Genomic DNA, 14,098 nt, shown 5'->3' with positions numbered 1-14,098 from the left:
GTTACAATAGCCAATAATCTTAAATAAGGCTTTAGACAATGATCCTATAAATTCGTGGAAATGTGTATATATTAAGGTCCGGTCTGGAAATTTGGTAAGATGCGTAATAACATGGATTTCTTCCTCCACAGAGAAAATGTAATTTGATGTGCAATAAAGTGAAAGGAAAGACAATAATGCAGGAATAAGCTTCAAAATGAACACAATTTCTTTTTAAAAGATATCGTGATTAAATCCCAGATAACTACTGGCTAGTCCCAGTGATCCTTAACAAATCTTTATAGGCTATTTCTGAGAATCCTTTTAAACTGAGTGGATCGATAGGCTGCGGGTATTATGTTATTAATTTAGCTCCTATGGGGGGGGACTGGCCCACATGCGTCTGTCTCGTTAAACAAAGACTCTTCTTAAACATGGGCTACTTGAAATAAACCTTTTTCCTGGAGTTTATTCAAACAAACATGTTACCATAAACACATGAGGACGTTGAATCGACTTTTGTATACAGTTTGGGCTAATGAACTTCTGCAAAGTCTTACATTATCGTACAAAACACGTTGCACTCAAGTTTGAACATGCGGGGGGTTTCTGTTTCAGCAAACAAAACGAAAAAAAAAAAACATTTCAAAGTAAAGTCAGTGAACGGGAGGCATCATGGAGTCAGACGGGCCGGTGGTACCCTGCATAAACGGTAAATAGAAAGCACACATAAGCAGTATAAAATATGTACAATATAGGTTAAATTTCTTTTCTCGTATTAAGTTCATGATATGCTCGTCACTTTATTTTATTCTTGCAAATCCTTGTTAAATCGAGACCCCCCCCCACCCCACCCCCTCCCAGCCAGTCTTCAAAAGCAAGCAAGCACAAAAAAAATCCCATCGTCTGTTTTATGTTAGACCTGTATATATTTACATTTATATATGTACAATGCAGCAATGTAACACGTCTTCATCTTTTTTTTTTTAAATCCAAAAAGAACTGGAAATTTCAATTGCTGTGCAAGTTCATTGGTAAACATATAACCCGCATAATCCATGTTTTCCTCCTTTTTTTTTTTTTTTTTTTTTTTTGAAAAATGATTGCAACTAATCCAGTTTAGTTGTCTTAGATTTTTTCCCCATCCGCAGGTAGCCTGAAAGCTCTTGACACCGTGTCCGTTTATCACATATATATTTATTTATATTTGTAACATTTAGGCCGCGCTTTTGGCCCGTCAGCTGTTGTATTGACAGGCGTTCAGGCTCGACCCGGGGCTCTGCAGGCTGCTGTATCCAAAAGTTGGATGCTGTTTGGATTTGAGTCTGAGGGTGGCCAGGCTGGAGTTGCAAGTGTCCCGGTAAACGCTGTAGGGAGAGCCGGGAGGCCCGTACGGACACGCGGACGACGACATGGCTGAGTTGATGCCGGACGTGCCGATCCCGTTCAGGTTGCTGATGTTGTTGAGGCCCGGGGTGGGCATGCCCGGCACTGCAGAGTGGCCCATCCCGGAGGCCATGGTCATGGAGGAGATGGAGTTGGGCGCCGGGAACATGGACTGCGAGGTGAGGGGGCTCATGGAGTTGAAGAAGGTGAAGTTCTTGGTGGACAGCGGCGCCGGGGTGAGGCCCTTGTTGGTCCAGTTGTTGTAGGTGTACGTCGGGTACATGTCTTCATAAGGTTGCATGAGTCCGCTGAACTGCGGCAGGTAGCTGTTCTTGCACAGGTCCATCTGCTGGTTGCGCTCCCGCTTCCTCCACTTAGCCCGACGGTTTTTGAACCACACCTGGAGGAGACACACACGGTTAGTGCTGTGGACTTTGAGGAATGAGCCAGGTACCACTCGGCCCCCAAATAGTCAAATATGTGAAAATGTCTTTAGGTTCCTGATTTTGTTTTTGCCATAGGCCTACACTTCCTAAACTTATCACAAGTAGGCTATGTTGCAGTCCTATGTTGTAATATAGGCTACAATTCAATTTTCCATTCACAATGACGCTGTACCGGGTTTTTCTTAAATGTCATAAATTGTAGTTAAAGTTTTTAACCGCAAGAAATTATGCAAATTTTGATTTGTTTTTAGATTTTTTTTCAATAGCACACACAATGTTGTATGTGTGTGTTCTGTGGCTAAAACACCAACACACCCTGAAGACAGCAGCACATTTGGGACTCCCAAGTGCACAGAAATACTATTCCATCGGTATCAAAGACGCACTCAAACGCCCTAAATTGTTAAATGTGAAGGACAGTTCTTTAATAAAATCTGTTAAATCTTCTCAGATGGCTGAGGATTTGTTTACAGCAGTTTGCAAACACAGCAAAAAAAGGCCCAGACTGTATTTTCAACTATGGTCATATGAAGAACACACACATTTGCCTCATGGTCAAAGTTTCCAGTTAAGCTCTATACATTTTAGCCTATGCTATTTATATATGGCCACATATATTCCTTTTGAAAAATAGAAAAAATATATTTTTTTCCAAGTGAAATTCATCCTCAGTTTTTGAGTTATCAAGTCCTAACTGTGGATTTGTTTTAGAGCTGTTATGACGCTTTTCTTTCCCCCCAGTCAACACATTAAACTGAACTTGGTCCTAATTGTCTTTTCATTCTAAAATCCTCAATCAGTCCCACATTAGAGAAGCATGTGTTGCAGCTCTAGAGTCCAGACAGACCACTTCAAATTCATCCAGTATAATTCCCCTTAAATTTGGTCAAAAATAAATACATAGTGAAAATAACGGCGGAGGGTGAAGCAGTGACAGTCTTATCGTTCCAAACTGCCGTATTTTCAAAGCCACGTTTAGGCTATTTGAGTTAGTTATTTGCGCATGAAGTGAAATTAGCTCAGAGTGCGCAAGGATGATCAACCTTGTCCACAATCGTGCATGTAAACATTCTTGACATTTTTTTTTTTTTTTTAATGTGTGAGAAAATGTATCTTAAAATATTTAAATTTTCTACAATTTGATTCCTGTCATGAAAGATTTTAAAATGGTTTACAAAATGTAGCCTAAAGGAATCTCATGAATTTAGATTCAAAACTTAGACATAATTCAAATAATACAAGTTAACACAGCCTACAACATAAATGTGTTTTGACTAAAGCTGGAGCAAAGGATGTGTTGATGGTACATATTCAGCGAATTTTTAATTAGTATTACTTCATGTCTAGCAATGAAATTAATTCTGCATTGCGTGCGGGTTAAATAAACGCGTGTGTATTTATATGCCTATACACCAGTATGTAGGTCAGACATCTCAAAATAAAACCAACAAGTTTACAGCATGGATCAAACACGCGCATGGGATGACTGTAAATTAATCAGAAACGAGCCTCTGGATATCCTCACGCCTTATCGAAACCTGACAAAATATCCGTTAGTCGGCACTCTGCGAGTCATTTTTAAATTCACAGTAAAAACAGTTTACAAGTTGAATCATCAGACGGGCCCGCCTTGGCTATTTATAGTCGTGCAGGGAACAGGGTGCTGCGGACAAATTGTCCACAAAGACATGAGCGATGTGACAGAGCTGCGGAGGAAACACGCAGGCTGCGTTTTAACAGCACCGCCTTGCGCGAGGCTTCAGCTTCCTGTACCGAACAAACAAAATAAAAATAAATATAAAAAGTACTTTGGGTTTTAATGGCGTTTTAACAAGCAAAAACTTCCATTAGAGCTAATCAAACAATTGTAACATTCAAAATAGCTGAGCCCACAAATATTATTCAATCTCAATATATTATCTGTCAAACTTCATTGGACGCTGATGACCTTAAAAGGTCAAGTACAAACACTTTAAAATGTCAAAACGTTTTAATAAATGCTCAGATATGAATAAGAAATAGTCAGGCTGCGCTGTGTCACGCCATGACCTTTACAATGTTCTTTTTATTCCGCCAAATAAAAGGCTGCACTGTTGGAAATTCACCCTCCTTGGCTCCAGAAATAAAAATCCAGCACTTTAAACTTGTTCTGAGAGTTCTTTTTTACTTTCCCCTAGACTTTAAAGAGCTGTGTGCATTTTTTAAAGCAATTTGAGACGGTTGCTTTTTGCAAGGACGGGCTGCCGGGCGCCAGTTGCTGTAAATGAAAACCAACTGCAATTGTTTTGTGTTTAACGCGCGTTTCTTGCATCCACATTTTTATCTGAGAAAAGAGCAGCCAGCATGAATATATGGTGTGTAAAGACGGCGTCGCCTTGCAGAGTTGAAAGCAACTTGTTTTCTGTTATATTCAAATATCTTATTAAAGTTGGTTATGCTTTTTTTGTCTTCCTCCCAAGTTGTTAAATGTGTCGTACTGATGTTGAAACATCCTCCCTGAATAAATATTATCACACGATGTTCCTATTCATTGCACAGCTCCAGGTAGATTTGGATGCATGCAGTCTCCTCCACGGCGGCAAATAAGGGTCCGGACTGGTGATGATGTCATCAAAAGACATATTCCATTGGCTCCATTAGCAGCGTGGATACACCCTCAAAAAGAGATATACATTCCAACCGAACCAAATAGTTAACGGCTTGCATTTCTGTTAAATTTTGAACATGAAATGTGTTGCAGGAAGGTGTTTTAAAACATGTCTTTTAGCCCTGCTTGTGTCAGTATTTTGAAATTGAAAGACCTTTGGGATGCACCTTAGCTCAGTCAGGGATGACTGCAACTTAATATCTGTTAACACAGTTCGGAAAGTCTTCCAGTTTCTTGTCAAAGGATTTTCTTCAGCGAGTCTCTGAATTATATCACACATTTTGTTTCCAACTGGGTTGTTTGAGTCACTGCAATCATTTACATGAACTGTTAAAAGGCTGGATTTTCACTCTTTCATTCAGTAACAGTACATGAAGAAGTCGTTTTGCTGACACTGTGTAGATAGTGTTATCGGCTTGTTCTGATATGAAATGCAAATGCTGGGAGAGCGAGTCTGTGACATCCTGAGTGGAGATTTTTCTGCAATCTTATAAAAATAGCTCGGTTTCGGCAAATCAATCGTCAGTTTTGTATACAAATGTTAGTATAACCTCTTGTTCCAGCTATCAGCGCACAAAGTGTGTTTTAGTATACTTTTTAGTCACTGTTTTGCTTTAATTTTCTTATAACTACTTATTTCGGAGTATTTCGCTTAACATTGATTTCTTTATTTGGTTCATGTGTGTTGGAGTTGTTATTGGAAATGCTGTAATTGTTATTTGTCAAATCGTCTTTACGCACGGCCGGCGGCCTGCCTGCTGGCCTCTTACCCGGACTCTGGCCTCGGTCAGGTTGGTCCACACGGCGATTTCCTCCCTGGTGCTCATATCCGGGTAGCGGTTCCTCTGGAAAGTGGCTTCCAGCTCCTGCAGCTGCTGGCTGGTGAAGTGAGTCCGCTGCCGCCGCTGCTTCTTCTTCTTGGGATCGTCCGCGTTCCCGTCATCACTCCTGTGTTCGGCGCTCCTCTCCTTTTCTGTGGATCATAAATCGGGGTACAATTATTGTATGCTACTGATATGTTACTTTGAATAACATGTACATAAGGGACATTTTTTGCATTTAAAAAAAATTAATATTTTCACCTTAAAAGTTAAACGTTTAAGAGGAAAAATAAGTGCACCAAAGTGCCAACCCCAAGCTTTAGACCAACTGTAACAGAAATGGCCTGTCAGCATGAAATAAGCAACGCCCAAGCTATAAATACATTATTTACAAAGTAAAGAATAAGCCCCAGAAGAAAAGTGACAGATTCATGTCAGTTTTGTATCAATTATTTCAAACGCACTTAGATCTTCCTCGCTTTACGCTGATGGATCAATATAGTTTTTCTTTATGACGAGGTTTTCCCACTCTTATCTCCCAACTGCTATCTTGTATTCGTGTTCTAACAAGATCGGCTCATTAAACTGAAGGGTCAACACGTGCAAAGGTAAATCACAAAAAAGGGAATAGTCTCTGGAATGTTTGCCAAAAATAAAAAAGGAACTTAAAACCCAAAGCCACATTATTTAATTCAAGCCCCATGAAAAATTTCAGCCAAGGAAATGAGAAATGACATTCACCCAAATTTGCTATTTCTTCCTCATTTGGAGTGAGACGGGGAATAAAAAGTCTGTTTTTCTAAAAAAAAAATGTTGCCAAGTTGAAGAACAAAAAGCTTCTCCAAGAATTGTTAATACAGACCTTGGTTTAGATTAGTGGATGGTCCCAATATTTATAGTTTGTTTTAATGCATTTACTGACACCAGGCCAGGCTGTTCTCCACATTTTTCTTTGACAGACCTCGGGATCCTGCCAAGTGTTTGGTTCAGCCCGCAGTAAACAAAAAAAATGCGTTTAGCTGCACCAAAACTGGACTATTTTCCCCGTTCTGTTGTATTTATGCGCACTAGACTGCAGAACGGAAATAAACCAAACTAAGATTTACTGCAAATGGATTTTGATGTTTGATTGTTTTATCTTTGTGCATGTTGCACCGTAATACACGGAAATGCATCCTCGTTGCAGCGAGAATAAGCAAACACTGGGACAAAATTGTCTCATTTTCCCGTAGCGTTAAACGTGTCGACGTGCCTCTGTGACAGTCCACCGTAAACGGGCTTATGGAGACGTAAAATAAACTGTTATTGCACTCAGAAGAAGAATTCGAGTTGCTAAAAGCACTCTGACTGTGTACCTGCCAACTCTGTGTCTGAAGACTCGCTGCTTGAGTTCTCTAAAGTTTCTCGACTGCTGTTTGAAGTTCTCGGTAAATGAAACGCGGGGGCCACGTCGCGGGCCGGCGGTGCTCTCACTGCCTCTGCGATTCTGTCCAAATTCATCCCACCTTGAAGAGAAGGATGCGTACAAAGGGGAAACGGGGTGAATCCTTGGGTGCACAAAGCTTTCCTCAACAGCTAACAATCCACCCGCTGCCAGACACACACCACGACATGAGAGGATGAATCACACAGGGAGAACTTCCACGAAAGTGTTCTTCCCCGAAGAAGAGACTTGGAGGACGACAATTTAAAAACAAAACACACAGCCCCGTTTCCCTCCTCTACAGCAGTGACTGCTCCCCTTCTCTCGCTGCAGGGAAAAGCTTGTGCCCGCTGTGACTGAGAGGAAGCTCCGGCTCTCTAACCCACGTAGAGACCCACCCATCTGCTGCGTTTAACCTCCCCAAAATGAGCGAGTCCCACCCACTAAGCCGGCCCGCTGCAAGAAAACATCCACCCCAACAAGTCTGACGTCAAGCTAAAAAAAAATAAAAAATTATCAGACGTTTGGATTTATCGCATGCAAATCAGCAAATCAAGTTTAGCTGGAGTGAAAACGCAAAACGCGTCCTATCTGAGCAAAACGGACTATTTCCACCAAGTGAATTTATACTCTCCAGTTTGTAAATTAATATACTTACACGTCCCAGTATTAGACCGAACGACTGGTTAACGTAGATATTTTTTGCAGCGTTCATTTGCTTTTTTTTTTTCCAGTTGACTGGGGCGCGCAATGCAGCGCATTGCTGTTTAGGAGTAAAATGGGCCTTTTATTCGTGTAGGCATGTTTGGAAATGTGTCCAGCGCAGCGCAATGTGTGCGCTTATACACACACAAGCTCCCAAACAATGTATATCTCGGATTTGCACTGAGCTGAATAAACATTTGCCATCTAACACAGGCCTGCCCAGTTACGGTTTCCTCAGTATGAAAAGTGCATGGTGATATTAAGATCATTGTGTGTATGAATAATGGCACGCACTGTAAACTGACAGTGAAGTGTCGTTCTATCAGCTCATTGTTTCACTTTGACAAATAAACGATCAAGACTAATAAAGCCAGCCAGATCAGAGCTCTCTTTACCAAAAACACGTTGTACCTGCGCTGTGTTTTCCGTTGCAGGACAAACATCAGGCTGTTTTACTATGTTGATAAATGATGCTAATCTGACAGGAACACTGTGTGTGCCGCACTTTCCCCAAACATAATGATCAAACATGAATAAAACCTTTTTCTAAACTTCAACAACATACAGTACATTGAGTGGTCTGACTACACTGGTGACTGGACCCCTCAATACAAAATCCATTAAAGATCGATGATCTGATTGCAGATAACCTGTATGTGGCTGCTGATGATGACACATTTGCTTTTATTCAGTTTTGTTGGCCCTGACGCACATATGGCAGCCAGTTGCAGGCGCATGCTCATCACTGAATATATCTGATTTATATATATATATATATATGAGAAAATAATCAAGCAATTTGGAATTCCAAACCCAATCGAGTCCTGTGGTAGGTATAATTTGGATAAAGATGTGAAGAACTAATAACATTTCAAATCAGATGTTATAATTTCAGGGTGTTTTCTGGTCTGATCATAATCTGTCATTCCTTCTCCTAAAACTTGCAGTGATACAGCAGCTGCAGTTGTTTTTTTTTCTTTTAAACTTCTTTCTTTGTTAGAAAATGCAGCAACGCCTGTCAGGTAAGGCCTTATTGTAATGATTTACGGTTTAGGTAGATGAGTGGTGCATATTGGGAAGTCAGGAATGGGATTTTATTTTTATTAAGAGCAATATTTAGTCATTCAGTTTGTAGGTTTTAGGTTGACGCAACATAAAGGCTTTATTCGGACGTATTGTGCCTATATATTTGACCCCTGCGTGCTAAGATCTCTTGTATGATTGCGCATGTGTAGACCAACAGCAACATTTCAGGTTTTAATCTTTTTCTGTAGTAGACCTACCAAAAAAAGGCAAACATTTGCCAGTGGAGTCAAAAAGTAGTTCCCAATTAAACCTAATTTTCTTGAATTAAGTACATTATTTTTGCATTTTTGCAATTTATAATGAAATGGCACAATTAGCTATTAATGAAAATCTAATCTGCCAACCAGTAAATTACATTTTGTGTCTGTGTGCAATTACGCCTAAACAGAAAACCAGTGCAAAAAAACACTATGGACTACAGGTAGCTTTAAGTCCCTCCTGCAATGAGACCTGCTGACTTGCTGTGGCTCGGCTTGTAGCCTACATGTGTCGGGTAAATGCGCACCGGCTCATCATGCCTCACCGTCTGGGACCCGGCCTGTCATCGGCGCCAGTCTCGAGCATTTTCGGCCATTGTATGACAGTGACTTCTGACATGAGATCCCCGTCCGACCGGAAAACTCCCCAAGGGCTCTTTCAAAAGACAATTGTGCAAGCTCTCAACAATCACTTGGCTTTTCCCATCTATATTTGTTCAGTTTCTCTCTGCACAGAGCGTGTTCTAAAGAATGGGGCTAAGGGCCTGTACTAATATATATTTCGAAACATTACAGACCTGCCATATATATTTCTAATTAAGAAATATGAATATCTAGAAAGTGAATCAAGCAATCCAATTTTGATTATCATAGCAGATTTATGCCATTATTAGACTATCCAGCTCCAGCATACGTCACGGTGGCCCGTGTGCAGTGTGTGTGTGTGTGTGTGTATATATATATATATATATATATATATATATATATATATATATATATATATATATATATATATATATATAATTTTTTTTTTTTTCTCAAGAAGTTCGACCCTCACATATAGACTACTAAAGTGCCCTTCCACTATCCCCTACCTCCTTATTCGCTTTCTGAGCTGCAGCCAACTGCGTAAAATGGTTTTGGGTGAGATTGGGTGCAGAGAAAGACGCATTAAGCTGGTGACCCAAACACGAGAGCGGAAGTAGGATCTATGAGCTGTATTGGTTAAATTCTGCATTTTGTAAATCCCATTGTGTCAGCAGGTGGTATTTACTATTTAGGTTGTGAAGACTGAAAGAACGTGTTATTTTGGGGTGTGGGTACTTGCGTATCCAAGTGTAAACGGCTGTGTGTGGGTCAATGGGGTGTTTTTAGAGCAGTGGTGCAGCGGTTTCCTCAACTGAAGTCTTTCTAGTGTGAGATACTGAAAAATCATATAGGCCTTAAAAAGTAATCTCCCCAATATTATATGAATATTACAGCAGCACTATAAAAAAAAAATCACAATACACCCACTGACCCTTCAGGTCCCCATTGGAATATTAAAGGATTTACAGCACATGGAGATTTTCCATGGAGGAGCTCCTGTGATTGTACCTTCCTCTTTCCACAGCACATATTACAGGCTGATAGATGGGGGTAATCTAAATACCCAGCCTCTTCAACCTGCATCCCTGCCTGCGTCCTGCTCCTCCTCTGCTCTGGAGGGCACTTGCGTGTGATGGATGAGTTAAAAAGCCTTTCCATCCGGCAGGACAGGTTAAAGGCCAGTAGAAATGCAAACACTCATATTTTTCCTCCAAGAAGTGAAAATAAACTCAGCGACCACCGTTAATCACATCAAACACACATAAAAATACAGTCTTGGTGCACAGTCTTTTTCCTCTAAACTGTAAGGCAACCAAACAACGTAAAGCTAGGACCACAGAGGCCAAAAAAACAAAGCATATAGAAAATTAAAGCTGGAGGGCAGATTCAAAGGGACAGCAGTGGAGATGTAACTGGACACGGTGGGTAACTGGAGAAGGACAGAGCTGATTATTTCCTTGGTGATGGTTTCCCTGCTTGGTCCAAGGACTGTTTGACCTGGAGCCTGACAATCAACAACCAACCTGACAGAGGAGATGCAGGTGTAAATAAAACAACAATCTAATGGCCTTTGCAGGGAATTCTCATTAGAAAAAGCCATACAAAATGCTGTAAAATGTTGAATCTTTCGAATTTCCTGTAAGAACTTAAGGAAGTTCGGAGTTCATGCATTCATAATACTATGTTTACTGTATGTTTATTCAGCCCAGCAGAAGTTTACTGTGGTTTTATAGAAAGTAACAAGATTGGTGACGTGAGTTGAGGTGGAGTTCTCAAAAAATACACATTTGTCGCACACACAAAGGAGTTTGGTGATAGTCATTAACCAACATAGATTCCACTGTAACTTGAATTAAGGTCTTTTAGTAAGATTTTCCTTCCCCAGCAAAAATACAAACATACTCCGCAGTCCTAACCTCTTTCAGCCAATGTGACTTTGTTTCCAATTTGTGTCGTGGTATTTAGGATCTGCCATTTTTAAGTCCAAGCAGCTTTGTCATAAATGATCATTAGTTCCTGAAAGAATACATTTTAAAGGATTGTAGTCACCGCCTCACATGCATGTCTGGCATTTAAATGTGATAAAAACCGCGGATAGTTTCCAAAGTTCTCACATATACATTAAACGCTCTTTCTTTGGTTAGTGATTTAAATCCAGATTTTTTCATTTAAAAACTGAATTTGTTTTTATGAGAAAAATATTAGGCTACATGTAAGCTTCTGCTTTTGGAAACAGTTTTTCTACTTTTTTGTTTTTGAAAGGCAAAATGACTCACCAGGAAATCACTATCAAACAACAGAGACACAAACAAAAGCAGAAGATGGTGTTTCGGTCTGCTACCACATCAAACATATTGCGTCTAAAAGCAAATGCCTTTGCTTAGAGATTTACCAATGAGTTCTGACCTTGCGCAAAAAACGAGAGGTACAGATCCGTACTTGGACTACATCATCCTTTTGCTTTACATGATAGTATCTAGTTGTGTTACTCTAATAAGGCAATCTAATGATTTAACAGTTTTGAAGAGAAAAAGTCAAACCTGGGTCCCCACAAGAAATCACATTCTTCGACAGATTCAGTTCCATTACAATTACCTGAAAAACAGAAGAAGAAAGTTGCATCAGAAGAAAATAATCCTGTGTATCGGATTTAAAAAGATAAAAGTCAAATACATTTATTTTCCTCTTTAACTAAATATTATGATAGATAAATTACAATCCGATTTTTGCTGGCTAAACTAAATTAGTTCAAAACTATCAATAATCCTGTGATAACTTTTGTTACAGGAAAATTCATATTCATGTTGACTTCTTTTTTCTTCCTTCTCTGAATTCGCAAACACTTGAAAATGAAGAAATACAGATAATCACAAGTCAATGCAGCCGAAACGAAACAATAAAAAATACCTAACCATATTTTAAAACTTAGCAACAACCCCAAACCTTTCACCAATATCTTCACACATTTAAACCGTCTTTCTATTTTATTTAGCCTACGTTTACATGCATATCTTTGTTTTCGGCCCTCAGTAACATGCCTGACCCAACATCACAACGCTTACCTTTTTACTTACACGCACACACACACACACACACACACACACACACACAGAGCACCTCTTATCTACAGGAATCCATTTGCTGCTTCTACGTCCTCAGTAAATCTTCGCTCAGCTCCCTTCTGTACCACGCTTCAATGGCGCGCACCCGCCTACACTTTGTATTCATTTGGTTCATTTAAGGCGTCAGTCAGAGATTAATGCAGGAGTACACTGGAAATAATAAAGTAGTCTACATGCTTTATCTGGCTGGCGATGATGCTCAGGCACTCACTCACTGAATAGCACAACTTCTATTTTAACTGCTAACTAGTTTTCTACAGACGCTGCTGCTGTTTAACTCCAGAAATTGATGTGCGTAAAGCTGCATCCCATATGTCTCCGGCCTCATATGCCACTACAGCCTCTCTGACCCCAACTAGCAGACATCATGCACTGCTTAGTCAGTACTTGTCAACATTTAATTTTCTCCATCATGCTTAACGACTCATGTGTGACTCATATTTGTAACATCCGAAGCGTAAAACGGTCAAGAGCGAGATGACAGCCAACCTTCTGACTGATTCCCTGAGCTAAAAATCAGCGACCTTACAGACGAGGTGTGTGTTTTACTCACCAGTTGGTCCCCAGCAGAGGCAGAGGACGGCGAAAAAAAGAAATAAAGCCTCAGAAGTTCCCCATGCAGGTGTTAAGTAAATCCACTTTATGCGTCGGCTGCGCGTAAACGCTGCGTCCGCGATAATCAGCGCTTTGGTTGAGTCTCTGCGCCGCTGCTTTGGTTTTCTTCGCCAGCGCTCTGCAGCACGCCTCGCCTTGACGTCACGACACCCCAAACTCCCCTCACCGCCGCCACCACCTCCCCGTTGTCATCCTCTTAATCCTCGTGCACCTTCAATCTCCTCTTCATCCCAGTGTTTTTTTGTATCTTCATAATAATAATAATAATAATAATAATAATAATAATAATTTTTGAATCCACAACTTTATCCTCATCTGAAGTCTTCAGCCTCATTATCTTCATTTCAAAATATATCCTCATTGTCAATTTAATGATCTTCATGATCTTAAAATGTATTTTCTTTCTCAACTCAAATATTGTGTGTGTTACTTTTTCTGCCTTGATTGGGTCTATTGAAAGGCGCTATAAAAACCAAGCTAATATTATGTAAGCAACGAGCAGAGTCATATAAAAGTAATATAGCCTATACTTCATTATACTTTGAAATGATTGTGATAGTAGGCTAGTAGTAGTAGTAGTATTAGTAATATAGGCTAGTAGTAGTGGAAAATAATAATAATAATAATAATAATAATAATAATAATAATAATAATAATAATAATGCCGCCCTTATTTGAGTTTATAGTTTGAAAAACATCCCCCAGCTCATTTTCCCCTCTGGATTATTTGTATGTGTGCGCTGTGACAGCGGCTGTGAAGAAAAACAAGTTTCGGTGTGAAAAGTCTTAAGAGTTGTTATGAGCTCATCACTTTTGAAACGGCTTTTCTGGAAACTCACATAGACGTAAAAACTGTTTGGCGGCTTGAAAAATAATAGTTTGTTCTCAGTTATGGTCTGCCGTCTCACTCTTGTAGAAACATAATTAAACACAAAGGTCCGATATTTAATTGTTTTTACTGTTCTGTTACTGATTTAACCAGTGTCTATTGCATGTGTTACTTTTCTTGTCACACACGATAAATCCCAATATTTTACTCACACAGTTGGCAGCAGTTAATTTCTTTAAAGAGCGTCATTAATATACCCTACAGCCGGCCGTCTTTACAGATTGTTTGGGTGCGGGCACTCCAAGTTTGTCTTCTCGACTATTAATTGGTTCGACAAACAATAAGCCGTCTGAAAATTACAGCCTAAAGCCCTTGTTAACGGATGATTATTTAAAGAATGAATTGTTTATATCCTAATATTTACATGCAGGTTCAAGCAACGTTTTGTTCTGCTGTTGGCCTGACATGAATCA

The 14,098-nt window shown here is 39.8% G+C and overlaps 1 protein-coding gene across 3 annotated transcripts; it reads right to left on the bottom strand.

Moving 5' to 3' along the window:
- Nucleotides 1–419: 419 nt before the first annotated feature.
- Nucleotides 420–12,897, bottom strand: pitx1 (paired-like homeodomain 1). 3 transcript variants are annotated; one of them, XM_031308231.2, is made up of 5 exons: nt 12,735–12,886; nt 11,600–11,654; nt 6,635–6,784; nt 5,229–5,431; nt 420–1,765 (listed from the first exon to the last, which is right to left on the bottom strand). In XM_031308231.2, exons 2-5 carry the CDS (start codon nt 11,643–11,645, stop codon nt 1,217–1,219), a joined length of 948 nt encoding a protein of 315 aa, XP_031164091.1. In that variant the 5' UTR covers nt 11,646–11,654; nt 12,735–12,886; the 3' UTR covers nt 420–1,216. The 3 variants fall into 3 exon arrangements, with proteins under 3 accessions (XP_031164091.1, XP_031164094.1, XP_031164093.1); XM_031308234.2 differs by lacking the exon at nt 6,635–6,784 and having other exon boundaries at nt 12,735–12,897; XM_031308233.2 differs by lacking the exons at nt 11,600–11,654; nt 12,735–12,886 and adding an exon at nt 6,885–8,062.
- Between the last annotated feature and the right edge of the window lie 1,201 nt (nt 12,898–14,098).

The sequence above is a fragment of the Sander lucioperca genome, chromosome 13, assembly GCF_008315115.2.
Source record: "Sander lucioperca isolate FBNREF2018 chromosome 13, SLUC_FBN_1.2, whole genome shotgun sequence".
Taxonomy (NCBI): Eukaryota; Metazoa; Chordata; class Actinopteri; order Perciformes; family Percidae; genus Sander; species Sander lucioperca.
Note: the sequence above shows the minus strand (reverse complement) of the source record. Positions and strands in the feature narration are given on the sequence as shown.